General features: G+C 44.7%; 1 protein-coding gene across 1 annotated transcript in view; it reads right to left on the reverse strand.

Annotated features, from left to right (window-relative positions):
* The window catches only part of trim71 (tripartite motif containing 71, E3 ubiquitin protein ligase), a 36,824-nt gene extending 17,817 nt beyond the window's left edge, over positions 1-19,007 (reverse strand). Inside the window, exon 1 of the mRNA XM_084032569.1 lies at positions 17,253-19,007. Within this exon, the coding sequence (XP_083888695.1) occupies positions 17,253-17,990 (738 nt within the window). The 5' untranslated portion in view covers positions 17,991-19,007. The remainder of the gene's footprint in view (positions 1-17,252) is intronic.
* Positions 19,008-19,082: the final 75 nt, after the last annotated feature.

Consider the following 19,082-nt stretch of genomic DNA (forward strand, 5'->3'; position numbering starts at 1 on the left):
ATGATGTAGGCCAAGCACCTACGGATCCAGATTCAAGTCTTGAACTAAATATCCATGGTAATCACGACTGTGTCAACCCAGGCCAGTAACATTTTCTACTCAATTTTCTAATCACAAAAAGTCATCGTATTCCAACAAAGACATCTACCGATCGTTTTACAGACTGGCCCATGAATAAAGGCTGCCCCAACAAGACCCTCGAATCAGATCACGGTCTAACAAGTCAAATCTTCAGCCCCGTTTGGATACGACTGGTTTGTATGAAACATGGTCAAATGTTTAGAAACCATAAAGTGAAGCCTGTATTCTCCAACACCCATGTTGACTGGCCAGGGCTCCAGAATAACTTTTTACATCCGTTGCACTGGTGCCTAGGTGCACCAGCACAAAATGTACGTGCACCCAAAATTTTTGGCTGCGCCTTTTGGCACCGCAATAATACATCTATTATACATTTTCTTCCCAATTTCTTTCCCATATACACTGTTAATTTCATAAAACATTCGGTCAATGACTATAAACACTAAAAAAGATAACAAAAAAGAAAGGAAAAAAAGATAAAAGTTTTTTCTCTATTTAAATCTCAACACAAAGAAGAAATCTAAATAACCTAACTTGTCTGGTGATATTATAAGCACTGTAAAATGTTATTATCATGTCTGACTCCAAACTGCTTCAGTTTGTGGCTGCCTGACACAGAGACGCAGGCGGGGGGCTGCTCGACCCACCACACACCTGTCCGGTACCAGTTGTGTTTCTGGTGCTTTTTAACGATTCTGGACGACGACGCTCCGACAAGAGGCAGCGTTCCCAGCCTGGCTCCGGCCGTACTCTTTACAGTACAGTTTTAAACTATGACCACCCGGTTCGCTACACCGGCTCGGGCGGAGACAGATGAGACCGGACCGGTATCTTAGTGCACGAGGGACTGTGACCGTGGTGATTCTTCTTTGTGCTGTGGGGAAAAAAACACATAACACATGCTACACACACAAACAGACCAGCTGAATGTTAGGCGTACCGGTGCAAACAAGGGAAATATTTAGTCGCACGCCACTGATTTTTGGTCACATGTGCACCCAAAATGGTGGCACTCCGGAGCCCTGCTGGGCTCGTTAACAATGTGGGCTCTCAATCACAAAACCTACTGCAAGCTGTCGATACAGGAGGATGAATCCATTACTAACGAGTTCCTCCACTAAAGGATCTTTTGGGTAATTTCCTCTTCTCCAAACCAAGGGTCAGAGGTCAGAGGTGGTCCGCATGCTTTACTGACTGTGAAGTCCCTTTAGGCAAATTTGTGATATTGGGCTATATAATTAAAATTGCCTTGACTTGAGCCTCAGCTGATGCTAAATGGGAAATGCTAATTCGTTTTATTAGACACACCCTGTGTTGCGGTGTCATAAAATGTGCTAATTTACCCAGAGCACTGCAGTAACAAGCAACTGATTTCAACGATCAACCACTCCAGGCAATCTGGCACTTTTAGGCCATGTCCACATGGCAACGTTTTCTGTGTTTTCAAAGTTTTCTGTGTGGAAACGCAGAAGTCTTGCACGTTTGGACCGACTGTCCTCAAGGATCTGGAGTTTGTGGTTCCTGTAAATGCACTTTTTTGAAACCTGGTCCCAGGCTGAAATACTCCAAAAATTCCGCCCTTGCATTTTCAGGTTCGTGTGTACTCCTATTCCTTGACCTCTGGGGAAAACGTCACGGGGTCGAGGAAAGTTGGGAGGAGAAATCAAATGATTTAGGAAAAGACGACTGTGGTGGTTTAGTTTCGTTTTTTTGTAACATAATTGAAATAAATACAAATTACATTAAATGATTATCACTGTCCACACATTTATCAACACAATTCCACTTGTTTGCATGAAAGTCATTGTTAAATATACAAATGCACATATTTGTTGCTTGTTGTTTGTTTTCATGAACGGTCGAGGTGTGCAGCACTTTAAATTAGAGATGATCCGATACTAGGGGTGTGAATCTTTGGCTTCACAGCGATTTGAATCGATTAACGATACAGTAGTTGGCGATTCGATTCAAGGACGATTTTTCTTTTTTGTAAAGATTCGATTCTGTAAACCACGATTCGATTCAGTAACTTGTAACCAAAATTCTATATCCATGAAAGAAACATGCAATAATAGTCCTGCATAATATTTTATGCTGAATAAAAAAAATGTAATTAAACATTGCTCAGTTATTTTTAACATTACTCAGTAGACTACATGCTGGCAGGGGAGAGAGTGTCCTAAACGTATTAAAACATTAATCATAAGTAAGAATCACGATTCATCCGATTAAATGCATTTATATCGATTATTGGTGAAGCCAAAACGATTCATTCTATTTATTTATTTTAGCAGATCGATTTAGTAGAATCTATAGGACTGACTATCGATTCATCGATTAATCGAATTAATCGTTTCACCTCTATCCGATACCATTTTTCCCTCCCGATACCGATTCCGATACTCGTGCTGTGGGTATCGGCAGACACCGAGTACCGATACCAGTGTGTTTAAAAAGAAAGAGGTCATACTACGCCTGCATGACTGTGACATGATTATCATTGTGGTAAGGTCTGGCTCAGGTTAAACCCTTTGTAAGACATGAATGAATACAGCAAATGGAAGCCATTTATTTTAAATAGAACAATATAAAACAGTAGTGCAACAGCTAAACACTAAATAAATATAGGAATAATTATTAAAAAAGATAAAGTGAAGCCACACTTTTAGCAGGTGTCAGGTGATCAATTCTTCTTCGCCCCTCTAAAACAGCAGCTGCCGATGGCAGCACAGCGCAACTGTTTTAAGAGCGGCGAAGAAGAGCTGTGTCAAAGCTAACCAAGCTAACCAGTAAATAAATTCCTATTTCATATATATTACGTGGTAATCGGTGGATCGGTGCCTGGACTCCAGTACTCGCCGATAACGATGCCAGCATTTTCGGCAGTATCAGAGGCATTTCCGATACTGGTATCGGAATCGGAACAACTCTACTTTAAATGTTGCTCTCGCAAAGAATTGTGGGTCGGCATAATTTCCTTTGGTTAAGGAAGATCCGTTGCATCCTTTGCATCTAGAGAATTCAAACGGCTCTCATCATGGCTGCTACTTATTTACTTCCGGCTCATTTCTGCAGTTAGGAACCTTCCTAAGAGAAAAGGCCAGTTCAAATGCAACCTGTGTTTTTCACTGGTGGATTCATTCGGACGCAGATTTTCTTGACACAACGCCAAGGGAAACCGGGGGAAAAAAGATTGTTTTGGTACATGTGGACGAGGCCTTAGAAACTACTTTTATTCATAATCCACAACATCCTAACATCCCATGTGATATTCTAACATTCCCTAAAACCACATCGACTGTTCCACCATTTAGAAATGGTCAAAAACCCTCAGACTGACTGGCGGGGCAGACGATCCCAACCTTAACCTTTCAAGGTTGACGTCTAACCATTCCGGGTTAATACTTAACCGAAAACATTTCACAACTTACTTTCTAGATACCATCGTATAAGAAAGCTGTTATTAAGTGGTTGTCCTTCTCCCATCCAATACTGTTAATCACGTATGTTTGTTTGTTCTGCAACAACTAACCCCTCTTCTGTTTTGTGAGGCTTTGTTCATGTGTGATTTCAGTAGGATTCATGTGCACGTATTCACTAGTGTGTTGTTGTATTAATGTGCATACGAGAAGGTTTCACTGTTGTGTGAACTTCATATCACTACTAAGTGCTTTCACCATGATGACCAACATACTGTCTTTGACGGCCACAAGGCCTTGCCTGTGATCGTCTCTTTGTTTCCAGTTAGGACCATGATGAGGTGGGCAGGTCGCTCTCTTTTTGGCACCTCCGCCTGCTTGCTGTGCCGGCTACGACTTCGTACTTTAGTTTATCTGATGTTTGATGTAACATGCAACATGCATACACCACATTACCTCCATGCAACACACGCCTTCACCTCACGACTGAATGCTGATCGCTTCCTGTCTACACGTTTGTCTAGTATCGTTATTTGATCATTTTCTTCGCACTTTATCAAATAAACCTCAATTACTGTTAAATAGTATTGCGCCTCGGTCCTCCCTCCTTGTCAGGTTACCGTTGGCCATGTCAAATATAGAACACTCACAGTATTTGTTTGTGGATCTAGACATACATAAAGCTACACAGTGCTTTACTTATCTAGCGTCGGAGCACAAAAACAGGAACAAAGACAGAATTATCACCACTGTATCAAACACAGACACATATACCACACCTGTGACATACACAACATTAAAAAAACTAAACATTTAAATTCCATATGACCAATTAGTTTGTATATGGAGCATTCAGAAATCAATGCTACCTTATAGCTGTATTATCTCAGGTTTCCAGCTCAGCAGGCCTCGAGGTGTGACACACTGCCTCATACACACAAGGTTGTGGATTACATAACACACCGGCCTCTTGTCAATATTATTGACTCACACAGGATACCGGCTCTTCCCAGAGGTCTGTGTGGAAGGATGCCGTTGCCCTTTTTCCTTTATCTGCCTCTCTATCAAACCCATGGTTCGCAAGCGTCCCGTCTCATGGTTCGAATACATATTTGTGGTTAATTAGTCAAACACACAAGCACGATTCTTTGCAGGGCAGGAATACAGCTGCTACCTTGCAACATGTGGTACCAGAACGGACAGGGAATTTCACAGAAATGCCGCGCACTGGACACGCTGGATAACCTCGCACATGCACAAGAACACACCAGAAAGTTCCAGTGTGCAATGTGAAAAACAACTTTTTTTCCCCCCTTTCTTTTTCTTTTTTTAAAAAAAGGAGGTGAAACAGGCGTGGTGTCATGCTAACAAAGTTGTAAATTCCACAGAGAAACACCCTAGAGGGGCGGCGTTCAGGCAGAGCTGACTAACTCACAGACTTTATCTTACACACTCACATGTGGCGTGCTTGAAAAGAATATATTAGCAAAAAGCACGTGTTGGCATGCATGCATTTTGCACAACAAAACGCACACACAGAGTGAGACGTCAACTGGATGTGTGTTTCTGCTGGGGAGGAGCAAACATGCCGTCCCCAGCCATGAAGCTGTGAGCAGCAGGGCTGGGCTGCTGGAGGAAGGGACTTATTGTATTTCATTAGTGCACCGGATGCTGCTCATGCTCTCTCTCTCTCGGCCAATTACACTCCTCCATTATGAATTTACACATATGTCACGTCATAAACCAAAGGGATGCCTCTAAAAGATTTAAGGACTATTTTTGCTGCCACTGTATTACCATTGCAAACCATTTGAATGAAGCTGAAATGATTATTAAAGAGATCAACAACATTTCTTATAATCCACTTGCAGGTTTACTGATGTATGTTTTATTTCACGGTCCAGGACCTTATGGTGGGCATCTACTGACGTTTTATAGACTGAACCTGGAGATATCACCTAAATTAATTGATTGAATTTTATTTTATTTAAAAATGTAATTAAATTTAAAAAAGAATCAATAATCACAATATGTTAGCTGCAGCCATAGATTCAAATACAGACCCTTATTGATAGTGCACCAGCAAGTCAAGGAACAGACAAATACTAGTCAGGGATGAGTAGCTCCAGTAATTGCCACAGTGTAATGGTTAATAAATGATGAAAAGTGCTCTCAAGTACAATTATCTCAGGAGTAATTATAAACCGCAGAGTAGCAGTGACAGACAAGCCCCCCAAAAGGACCGGGGCATTAGAAATGTGTTTAGAAAGAGTGGTCACACAACACACGATGTCATCTGCTAGCCACTAAATGTGTTTGACAGTATCAGAGAAATGGGGCGGGGGAAACAACATCAGAATAAAATGCATGATGGCGGAAAGCCCGACCTCCTGCTCACCACAGTGGACCGGCAGCAGGAGCATCAGCCCCTTTTGCTCCCTCCCTCATCAGCACTGGGAACTGGGGGAGAGGGCACGAGCTCAACTAGCCAGTAAGATGGCTCCAAGCAGCACTCACTGGCTGCGTGCAGAGCGGGGGGAAGGGACGAGGGCCATGTAATGTCACACTGCGGTGCCAGAAACACCAGGGCTCGCTCCCAAGGAACCGCCAACGCACACTCTAAAGATCTTCTCAGTGACGGTGAGACGCTCCGACCATCCGCCGAGTCCCAATGCCGTTTCTCACTTTGTGTGAGGGGGAAACGTGAAATTCACGTGTACTTCAGGATACCTTTTGCAAAGCCTTTCAAAATGGCTTGAAGTGTGATATAGAACTGAATTGCATGTAGTTTCATACAAGCAACGGAAATTGATTAAATGTGCCACTTAAGAAAGGCCATACTGATATTTCAGAAGTAGGCTAATCAGCAAAGCTGTGAGCTTATTTTTAGAGATATATCAGACTGTGTTTCCTGTGGATTTTAGTTTTCCAGTGTTGACACTCATAAAAACGTTATTGTACATTAAAAATATATTTCTGATCAAAACCCCGGGGAAAGTACAGTAGAATCAATACAAAACATCTTTTGAAAGGAAAGGTTAAAAAAGTACCTACTTTGTTTGGATATTTAAAATGTATAGAGCTTTTCTTGAGTATGTTTTTTTTTGTGAAGACATGGGGATCAACTGTGAGGAAGTAAAACCGTTTTAGTCACAACCTCAACGCCGTAGGCCTGTGTACTCTGTCTTTTACTTTTTAAAGGTGTGGACACAAACACACACACAGGAAGGCTGATGACAAATGTCAGTTTGTTTAGCAGCTATAGACAAACACATGTAACAGCTGAAGGTGGTTTCAACAAACACTAAATGTACAATACTTCAACACCGTCATCCTGTATTCTGAACTTCAGAGTATGTACTTCAGAGTAAGTTAGCTTTGAGATGATAACATAATACGAACGTGGGAACCATCGGCGACAGTGTGTGAAAACATTCATTTATATTTGATTTGTATCATGTTTATGTTACTAACTTATTTTCTACAAATGTTACTCTTGTTTTCGTTGTTGGGTTTTGAGTTAATTTGTACTATGATTTGTAATTTGGTGCAAATGTCTGTGTCTTATTAAATAAATGAAACATGAAAATAAACATACTTGGGGGGAAAATAAGAAGGTGGGCTTTTATAATAGACAGTTCATTTTTAATTAATACACACAACACATGACAGAAATGCCTAATAATAAATAAAAGTTTTGGATATAAATCTGCCTTTGTGCCCCCAACGAATCATCTCATCAGAGATCTCACGTCAACAAGACAGACATTTGAGCGCTCCGATGACGAACGCATAACTCCGGCACGCCTCATTCCAAGAAAGCAGGCCGAAGCAGGTGTTGGGATGGCCTGAGCACTCACGCACAAACCTTCTTCACATATTAGAGTGATCCCACTGAGACGCGTTTCCTGAAGATTGATGTCAAACCACAAACTTTCCTCTCTACATTCATACTGGAGAAGAAGGGAGACCCAAGACCCGAATAGACAGCTCCAGCCCTAAAGCCAGTCTGGCATGTCAGGGATGGATAATCTGTGGAATACCCAGGAACACCATCTGCCGGACAAAGCTCCCTGTGAGGAACCCACCTCCTCTAATCTTTTCACTCTCCACATCTTGCTCAATGTAGTTCCCCCCTCTTTCCCTCCATCATTCTTCTCTCATTGCTATTTTCCTTCCTCCCCCCCCCCCCTCTCGCGGCAACCCCTCTTGGCTCGTAGCCACGGACTCAACACGCACACAGACATGCCTGCCAATGTTTTGAAACTCTGCCAGATACGACAGAGCGTGGGTGGGGGGAGGGGGGCGGTGGCCGCAAGCCGGCCATCTGATTGGACGGCCTCGGAGCGAAAACAAACCACAGTCAGCTGGCCTCCTTAGCCAGCGAGCATGTGACTGACTGTCGTGTGCTTAATACTTGAGCTTGAGGTAATAAAAAAAGCACAAAGGGGGAGCTGGGGAAGGGAGAGGGGGAGAGAAGGAGGATGAAATCAAGGGGAGGAGAAAAAGGGAGCTGAACAACAAGAGAGAGGAGAGGAAAGAGAGGGAGAAATACGAGAGCTGTGTGACTGAAATGTGGAGCGGCTAAGACGTAACAAACAGTCAGCATAACAAACAACCCACCGGCTAGTGACCCCCCCCCCCCCCCCAACAAACAGTACATTAAGATGCTACAATTACAAATGCTCCTTGTGCTGTGCACGGTTGTATCGTAGGTCACTCACAATCATTCGTGTCACACATAATGTAAAAGGCAAAAAAAAAGTGTCAATACAATATAAATATAATGATATTGTATTGACACTTTTTTTATTTTTTTTATAATGATGGGGTGTTATTATGTTATTATATTTTAATAAATCTGGGAGTTTTGGACATCGGAGCGCAATGGTTTCTAAAACTATGAGGAAGGAGGGAAACAATGCTTTTATCCGGCATCCAGGTGAGCACACAGCAGAGGTCATATTGTTGGGATTACAGAGGAACGTGCACACAGGAATGGAACGGTTAACCAGCAATACAAATTACACGCTTCAGTCGGAACATGTATTCACCAAGATTAACAAATAATAGTCGTTAACAAGGGTCGGCTGTCGGTCAGAAAAAAATGCATTAGCATCCCTAGTGCCCATATTGGATGAGCACCTGGTGACAGTGTGCTGCATCGGAGCCATGTTTAAGCTTTTTGCTCGACAATGCTGCGATTCTTTGTTTGTTGTTGGCTGCAGGCCTCTCGTGTTCGTACCCTTATTAGTGCTTTGGTTCCAGTTTCTCCCATTATTGTGGCCCTACACTCTGGCAGCCTGCCAAAGTCTAGTTCATCCAGCCACAGTTTCATAATAAACTCAAAAATATTTGAGTCATCGGTGGCATTCAGTGTCATCTGAAAAGTACTACTACTTTAACTACTAGTTAAAAGTACAATATTTACCTCTGAAATGTATTTAGTAAAGTATAAAGTGAAATTAAATGTAAATACTCGAGTAAAGCACAAAATTGTACCCGTGTCCTTTAATAGAGAAGCATAAAAGTACTTTTGGTTACCACAAAATAGTTTACAGGAGCATAGATCTTCATTGATCTTCATTTTGCCTCCAAAGTGCCCCAGATTACATTTAACTTTAAAATCTGCACGTTTCTTCCAGGGGAGCATGCAACCATCCTACAAGATCCTGTAGAAACACTGTTTCATTCAAAGGATGAAGGCGGCTGCATGATTTACCAAGTGCCAGCCGTACTGTAATGCATCACACAAATCAACCAATTCTGCTTTTCAGTTTGCTTAAAAGTGAAAACTTGCCAACACCCCGACTCCTTTAACTACAGGAACAACGCTAACTGTTTAACTGCTAACAAACAAGCATAGTCTTGGCCTAATATAAAAAAGAAACACTCAAGTTGGACAAAATATGGCTGGAAGCTGTGCAATGTCCCCCAAATAGGGTCGAGAGCTTTAACGTCAAATGTGTTAACTGCGCAATCCCGTTGGGTGAGGTCAAATAATGGCCAATTAAAAGCCCATTTGTGCCCAACCACTGAGTAGGAAGTCACAAGTTCCAGCTCTTGAATGGGTTTTTAAATCCTGTTGTCAAAGAGAATGTGATAAATGCCTCCCTTTCTATCCATTAAATTTATATGGCCCAAAGTCCTCAAATGGACATCAAAGTGAGGACACACACACACACACCGAACACACACCGAACACACACACACACACCGAACACACACACACCGAACACACACACACACACACACACACACACACACACACACACACACACACACACACACACACACACACACACACACACACACACACACACACACACACACACACACACACACACACACACACACACACACACACACACACACACCCTTTAGCCTACATGAAACACATTCACAACACACAGGAAACCGGGAATGTGCTCTAATTACTGGGCACATGTTGTGCATTAAAACCCTGGAAGTACAACTTCATATAATCCAACTCTTTGCTGTGCGCACACACACACAACACACACACACACACACACACACACACACACACACACACACACACACACTCTCTCTCTCTAAAATCCTCTTCAGGGGATAACTACCTACAGATGGGAGATGCTCTGAGAAAAGGCTGCTGCCTGCCACACACTCACACTGATACTTCCAGGAGTGATGAAATGTAATCACTTGGCCCTCAACAGCAACAGCTGCTAAATCACGCTCTGCATCCATAACGGCCATTGTCTCTGACACAGAGCAGACAAGAAAGCGTTGATGAGAAAGGCAGGAGTCGACAGAGGTAATACCCTGTGTGTGTGTGTGTGTGTGTGTGTGTGTGTGTGTGTGTGTGTGTGTGTGTGTGTGTGTGTGTGGAGGAGAAGGGGAAAAGAGAACCCAGGAGGTATAAACTCAAGTTACAGGAATTCCTCTGGCCTTGTATCAGCGTCAGTGTTGGGTTAGGTTTCCTCACAAACATTCTGTGCTCGCGAGCTCCAGAGAGGGGGAGCAACACGGCCGGTGACGGAGCCAACCCGGCGGAGGGTTTTAACCGATCGTCTTCCATTTAAGAAGTAGATTCAAAAAAGGAGCGGTCACATTTTTTCCCAAAGAAGAGCAGAATTGTTGAAATGTGGGACAACAACATTCCAAGACCTCCCGCTGCCACCGAACATCCGCCATGTTCATTACCTCGACGTCAGAGAAACACGGTCCCAGAGGAGGCACGAGAGCATTGGTAGGCTGTCAAGCTGATTAGTTCAACTTCACCTCATCCTACAAAGCGGTGTATTGTTGGCGCTCATTGCCCAGCAACCACTTTCTGTCCGCTCTCTGTCTGCTCCCCCCCTCCTCCTCCTCCTCATCCCCACCTCCACTACATAAAGATTTGTGTGTTACCGGGAAGCCACGCACGTGCACGGCTGGAGGCGCGTCGTCATGGCAACGACAATATAATCCAAAGCGCAGAGTGACATTTTGCAGGATTAGCATATCATTAGCGACCACTCAAGAGGGAGCGGTTATGCATTTGCGTGTTGGAGGGCTGACATCACGGCGAGCGGAGGGCACCCCTTCGGTGTAATCTCATTTTCTATTTCGACTTCACGCGGACACATGTGGCAACCTCTCCGGCCGACAGCGCTTCAGATGGGCAGCAGCCGACGTTTGTGCCGTCTAAGTAGGCCGACATATTCACTCGTGTGTGCAGAAAGCCTATATATCCTTATCAGCGGGGAGTCCACTCCCTTTGTAGCCGGAGGAGCCTTATCTTCCAACCGAAACCCTTCGTCTCAGTCAGTCTTTCCGTTTCCATCATTGAGGAATGGACGGGGTTCCGCAATTTCTGATATTCTATTCCCAAAGGATGAAAAGCGGACATTAACAACGGCTTGACTAAATATTAGTGATGCATCCGTGCATTGCTCAGAATTGGGAGAAAACTCAGGCAAAAAGCAAATAAACGTGTAATACATAAACTCCCTCTCCATTATAGTTGATGAAGTTAATCATGATTGTTTCATCATCCCTGTTTTCCCAATAGAAGCCTCCCTGAGTATAATGATGATCTCACTTTCCAAAAATAACTGTACAGAAGCCTCTTACTTTAAGGCAGTAACTGCCAATGTCGCCAGTAGAAATTCAAATTGTTTAGTCAATTTTAGCAGCTGTAGCCAATTAACACCTTCCTAAAACTGTATTTTTTCCTGTTTTGCCTCATCCACATCTAGAGTTTGGTCGGGAGGGGGGTGGGGGGGGGGGGGGGATACGCTTCAGAGATAGTAAAGCCCTTTGAGGGGAAATTTCTAGTTTTGGCTTTATAAATCCAATTGACTTGGTTGGAAGCAACCGTGTAATCCACATGACAAACAACCTGAACAGATTAGATGAAAGGGATGTCATTGACAAAAGAAAAGGAGATCATCCTACAAAGCACCTTATTGTATCAGTTTGTGATGCTAACAGGGCTGACACGACGTTGAGCTGGATCATGTCGGGGATGACTGCAGACACTGTTGGTGTCCGTTCTTCAGTCACGTTTACACCTTCGGACGGGACTAAAAAAACGAAACTAAAAAACAGTTTCTGTTGTTTAGCAGCGAGCAGTAACCATTGTCACCATCAGTCTCCTGGGAATGGACAAATTCCTTGGCAGGATCACATAACAGCAGAGAGCCTCCTACAAACGCAGCCCTCTCATATTGGTACGAGGCCCTTGAAGCACCGCAGCGACATCAAAAGAAAAGCCCGGACAAAAAAATGTGCCTTCTACCTTCTGTTCAGAGTTGCACTTGAACACATCGCAGCGGCTCCAGCTGATTGCCAGCTGACTGCACACATGCGTGTTTGTTCAGGGCTTGCGTGACAGGAAACTAGAGCAAAGACCCGAAACAACAGGGAACCAACGGTTTTTGCGCTACTGGAAATGATTCAATAGGATGAGGGGAATGCAAAAAAAATCAGAAAATCAGAAATGCACATTTTGATGAGATTGCGACATGTAATAGTGCACGTATATAAAATGTATCCGCTGTATGTTCCTGAGCTTGTTGGGATGTTGTATAATTTCTGAATAATATAATTTCTCTAATATCTTTTTCATATTTCTGTGAAAACACCTCGTTGACAACTGGATTTATTGAAATTTTGCAACAAAAACTAAATTTGACAAGATTCCATTTGAAAACATTTTACATTTGGCTTCGCCCAATACTCATTTTTACCGATTAGAGCCTGAATGCATCGTAATGTAACTCAATTACCCGTTAGCACCGTTAGCCAAGGACCGTTACTATCGTGGACTGTGCTGCCCATCGGCTGCTAACAGCTAACATTAACTAGCTACTTTGTTGGTCACATTGCAGCGTTACCGGGGGAAACAAAGGCCACCGAGTGTTTAAGCTCAGGTGTGTAGTACTAGTTTGCACATGTGAAGTACCGATCACGTTGTTCCCATGTGGCATAAACGATAATTAATCTGATAACGTGATATCAGATTGGTGCACAGCCTGGTGAGATCCAGCATTATAGGCTATAAGTTAATATTATTATTATTATTGTATTATATCAATTTATTTATTTATTTTTATTAATTATTTTATTAGTGTTATTTATTTTTTCTCAATCTCATTTATAGAATATAATATATATAATATGATATACTGTGCCCTCTTAGACTTCATACAGTTTCACCCCCTAAAAAACCTTTTCCCCGTTTGTCTTTTTGCTGTTTTGTATTTCCCCACCTCCTCTTTTTTCTGTTTTGTTTTTGTTTGTTCATTTCTGTGTTTCCTTGTTATTAGTTTCTCTGTCTTGTCTTATTTATATATGTGAATGCGTACTTGGTTTAAAAATATAGTCACTTGTATTTGCACCTTAAAAAAAGTTTGAGAAAAAAGATTAGGGTCGGAACAAACTCTCTAATTTGACCTCTGAGTCTTAATCAAACAAGTTCAATTCTTGGGGAAAAATTCAACTTTTCTCACCTGTGTCTTGGCCAAAAGGTTTCACTTGTTCACAACCTCGCCCACACGTACCAAAACAAACTTTTTTCTCCGTTTTTCCTTGGCGCCGTTTTTTTTCTCTCTTACATACAGTGGCCCTGATACGCCGTTGTACAGACGAGCAGAATATCTGCTATGAGGCCGCCGTTGTTGTTGTTGTTGTTGTTGTTACGAGACGTCGTGGGGGAAGAAGTCCGGGGTCTTAGCTGCGTTCCATGGAACCACGGCATGAAAACATTGGAGTATGGGAACGATCGGATCAAGATGAAAAGGTGAGAAGTGCCTTTTGTGTGTGCCCTCTTGAATTTGAAATTGGCTTGCTTTCTCCACTTCCATTTCTCTTCTTGTGCACATATTAGCTATAACTGAACAGCCAATCAGAGTGTCTCATCATACTGGCCCAAATAAGGCGCCTGGTGGGACGAACAACAAAAATGAGCACTCAGTGGTGGCACAGCATTGGCTGACGGGACCGTTAGTCTGGGCCTTGATACCCAATCAGAGGAAGGAGGTCGGCCGTGTTGTCCATCGAAGGCAGAGAGAAAGGCTGGCCTTCACCGCCAGAAGGGAAATGAGATATGGTTTCAATATGGGAATGATGTCGCATTTCTTTCCTCCTCCTGAATTCATAGTGTTGCGAATTCTGTTGTTCACATTTAAAGTGACAGATAAGGAGAGATAAGATGAGATGAATAAGATGAATAAAATCCCGCTGATCAAACGAAGGAATAAGAACTTGTGCATTAAGTAAATCTGTGTTAAATCTACAAACCAGGATTTAACAGCACAAAAGACAAATTAAGTGAGAATAAGACAGGGCTCCAGAGTGCGACCATCATTTTTAATTTAATTTCGACTGAAAAAAATGGTAGGTCGCACTGGTGCACCTAACGCTGCTCGGATGAAAAATAAATTTCGTTGTGTTCTCCTGATGGTATCGTCGTCTAAACCAAAAAGAGACAGAGCTCGGGCGGGTCCTTGCCTATGATTGGCTGTGGTCCTTTTCACTGCTGTAAATTGTGTCAGTTCGAAAAATGCGAGCGAGCTGAGCAGGTACTCCTGAGCGCTTCGGAAATTAGTGCTGAGCGCTTCGATTTTCTTTGAAAATGAAGAGAGGCAGAAAGCCTCGCCCCGAGACAATTAATTAATTAATTAAAAAGCCCAAAAATATGCCTTCAGACAGGACTGGTTGAAGCAATTTCCCTGGCTGATGTACGATGAAGAAAGGGACTCAATGCACTGCATTTATTGTCGGGAGTGCGGTCAGAATATGGCCAGTAATAGTGCGTTTGTGGAAGAGTCAACAACATTTCGCATCGAGAAGGTTGAAAAAGCGCAATATGTCCAAAAAGCATACTACATGCCGTGATAAGTGTGTTAATAAAGCTCTCCCAGCTGCATTTCAGCGTCAGGCTGTATCGATCAGGTCCGCTGAGGAATCTGAAATTATTATAAAAGGCAACGTCGCATACAATATTGCAAAGGAGGAATTGCCGTTCACTAAATTTAAGTCCGAAATTATTCTGATGAAAAAAAATGCCGACACACTAAAGAACAATACAGCTGCGGAGGTTGGAAACGCCACGTACACGTCATTCATGACTGACGGCGACACAGACGTCTCTACGAAGGAGTGCGTTATTGTCTACTGCTGCATTTTGCATAAAGGGAGGCCGGTCAACATGTTAATTGGACATGTCCGGTGGAGCATGGACACGCACAGTGTTTGAAGGCCCACATTACAGCATGAGAGATCATGAATAGGAAATTGTATAGTAGCCTATTCCTAATATTATTAAAAATGAATAGCCTAAGTAAAAACATAAGTAGGCTAGGCTAAGGCACATAAACAGTTTTCCCATTTGCAATCTATAGACAAGTGACCTGTATGATCTTTTTATTCTTGAGGAATTTATGCTGCCACAAAGCAAGCATTTGCTGCGCTTGGGCATCAGTGTGCAGATTGGCTGGAGAAAAGGGTTGCTCTGGGTGCTGATGGTGCTGCAGTTAACCTAGGCCATAAGGGGGTGTCATTATGTAAAAGGAGAGCGATAAAAAGGTGACTTTTTGGCGTTAAAGGCGACGCAATGAAAAATAGTGGGTGCACCTAAATTTTATGCTGGTGCACCTAAAAAAAAAAAGTTAGGCGCACCAGTGCAACCAATGCAAAAAGTTAGTCTGGAGCCCTGTAAGAGATGTTCTACCTGGACACAAAACCGGCCCAAACTGGTCTTTGCAACAGGATGGCCCAGTATACAAGGAACCATCGCTGACCCATGATGGATGTGGAGCTGGGTGATGGACAATGACTCCGCTTGCTCAGTGCTCATGGGTAAAGACAGAGCGGCCTTCTCCTGTGTCGCTCCCTCCCCCAGGGGCCGCAGCACAGTGAGTGAGTGAGGCTTTACTGGGAAATGAAGCCCTTACTGGAAAACTGTGCTCACCTATTTACTGGCACTGGGGAAGGGGGAGGGGCCATGCATTAATTGGAAATGAGAAGTGGCCTTTTGGTGAGTGGGTTTTAAATGTCTAAAAAAAACATTTTGATGTCTTTGCATTTTCATTTAAATTCAGCGCATTTACATCTTCCAATACAAGTCCCTGTAACTTGCAAGTTGTATCATAAAGACGTGGGGAAATGTTAACCGGGATAACTTAATTGTTTTAAGCAGTCAAGCAGAGTAGAAAACAACCATGTGTACCAGTTTCTCAAGTGAAATTAAAACATGATCAACTGGTTGTCAAACTCAACGTTCCAACGTCGCACCACTGGTAGTATTTTGCGTTTCTAAATCACTGTGGTTAGTTTGGCTGTGTGATGAGCAGCAAGGCCAACGCATGCAACTGTAGAGCAAGAGATTAACATGTAACATGAGTTAGCTAATTGGTGATATGAGAAAGTTAACACGGCTGGGACTCTTATATAGAACTACACAATTTGATTTTACACGGTGTCAACTCGGCACACAAAATTTGTTTGACTTGCAGACCTTTTTTGGATGGTCCTCTTGAACATTATTCAAGCTCTTTCAGGGTATTCTCCAGCACCAGGGAGAACTTCCCAGAGCAACTCAAGAGAAACCAGAAGTGGTACAAAAAAATGGTACATTTCCAAGACCCCTACCAATGCTGTTTGTTATTCCTCCTGACCGTATGACTAAACCAAGAAAAGGCTGGTTTCCTGTTTTACAGGCCTTTGTAGTTTGCCCAGATCACATGGTTAAAAAAAGCCCTTTGGGCCCCCAGTTCCAACTTGTCTTTCCCATTATCAGAGAAAACCTAGATCTCCATAATATGTCCATGGATAGGACTTCTAACAGTCATAGAAGCATGTGTGCAGTTACTACAGGGGCCTCTCTGCCCTGAATGGATGGTGTGGTACAGATTAACCAGACTCTGCATGTGTCTATGCTTATACGTGTGTGTGTGTGTGTGTGTGTGTGTGTGTGTGTGTGTGTGTGTGTGTGTGTGTGTGTGTGTGTGTAAATCCAGCTCAGCACACAAGCCTGTTCGTCTCCGGGGAACTAGGTGAAGAGCCACTCAGCTCCCTTTGAACCTAAGGCCATATGGCCCCCAGTATGGTTCTATATTACACATTACGCTACTACAGCACAGGAGTGTGTGTGCGCACGAGTGTGCAATAAATATTATGTTGTAACACAGTGCCAAGGGACCACGAAATGATAGCATTTCTCTCTACAACCTGTCTTCTGGCCTCCCGGGTGCTGCCGTTTGGTTCTAGCGCTCCACTCACCTCGTTGTCGTGGTGCTGGCAGAAGCTCATGTGGTCCTGGAACAAGGACAGCAGTGCAAAGTTGTTCTGCAGGGACTGGGCGAGGGACACCGACACCCCCGGCTGGCCCGAGTTGCTGTTGACTCCGACCCGGCCCATGTGGAGGTTCTCGCCCAGGCGCTCGATGAAGTGGTCCTTGGTCAGCCGCACCCTCTGGTGGGCCCGCACGCAGTTGTCACACAGGTACTCCTGGCAGTCAAGGCAGTGGGAGGTGGCCGGGTTCTCCTCGTCGCAGGAACTGCACTGAGGCTCTCCCAGGTGGTTAGGGTGCAGCAGGCCTCCGTGGGGGTGATGGAAGCCAGAGGAGCCTCCACCCAAGCCCACCCGGTGGTGGTGGTGGCCATTCTTGTTCTGAATCTGCTCCTCGGAGCTCACCACCACGTCCAGCAGGTTGCTGAAGAGGAAGTTGGACGAAGGCAGGGAGTCCACCCCGGCCTCAGAGATGCACACCTTCTGGTCGCAGGTGGGGCACCGCAGCTTCAGCGGGTCCCCGGGGCTGCGCTGGCCCTCTAGGCACTGCCTGCAGAAGGCGTGGAGGCAGGGCAGGACGTGAAGCCTCCTGGTGGTCTGGCTGGAGGAGGATGAGGTATGCGAGGAAGATGAAGAGGTAGAGGAACTGGAGGAAATAGGAGCAGAGGAGCCGCACAGCTCTTTGCAGAGCGGGCAGGTCTGCAGGTCCGAGTCTGGAAACGAAGCCATCTGTGGCGTCACCGAAACACAGGCCGAGTTCACAAAACGCGCGGCGACAAAGTTGAGGTATTTGTTTGGGGACGCATCGGCCCGCTGTGTCGCGTAGAAAGTCAAGTTACATTTGAGGTAGATTCACGAGGTATTTAGAGTCAGCTCAACAGCCAAAACGATGCTCATCGACTCACAGACGTCACTCGGACCTGATGCCAAACAAGGAGGTAGACTGTTCTTCAAAATAGTATTTCTGAGGTAAACAAGGGGAGACTAAATACTCAGGCTGTCAAGACCGTATCAAGTCTGTTGTGGAAGGCGCGCGTCAAGCGACCCGCGAGGAGAAGCGTCCGAGGCTCAGAAAATAAAGCCCAAACTGGAGCGTCGCGGTCTCGGCGTCGAGGTGCTGGCGGCTCCGTCACTCCTCCCCCACCGACTCGGCAACATGACTACGGGGCTCCGCGCTTCAAAGCAGCACCCGGGCGAGCGTCCAAAGAATGTGTACTCGGTTTTTATTGTCTCTTCTCCGGTTTAGGCTCGCGTCGTGGTCGTGGCTCCTCTCTCTCTCTCTAGTCCACCATCGGGGTCCATTCGGGCGGCGTCGGGCGCAGCCAACGGTCGGTTGGTAATCGCAGCGCGAGCCTCGGACCGCGAGACCGTAAATTATTCATCAAAGCGATCCCGTAGCGCGTCCTGGCTCGTCCAAAAAAAACGAGTTTTGTCTCCAATGAAGCCGGGGGGCTCCGTGGGTGAATTCCCCGGGGCGCCGCGCGAAGAGGCCGCTTCCAGCTGCCCTGTTACCCGTTCAGCCCGTCGGTTGGTCTCCCTCTCTGGCTCCCTGCGTGGAGGAATGCGCAGGGTTTTCCCTCTAGCAGCGCGGAAACACGGAGCCCTGCGACCGTTAAAAACCTCGGCCCACCGACCGCGTGGACCCGGATCGCGTCCCTTGCTTCGCCGCTGTTGCCGTTGTTTACTCTCGGGTGAATTAACGTTAACATAAACATAAAGGTGTGCGCTCCCGCGGCTGCGTGGTGCTGCAGCTCCTCGAGCCGCTCTTATCCGATTGAGGGGAAAAATGGACCCACTTCCGCCCTGGGGAGGAGTGACGGG

This window comes from Eutrigla gurnardus, assembly GCF_963514095.1.
Source record: "Eutrigla gurnardus genome assembly, chromosome: 17".
Taxonomy (NCBI): Eukaryota; Metazoa; Chordata; class Actinopteri; order Perciformes; family Triglidae; genus Eutrigla; species Eutrigla gurnardus.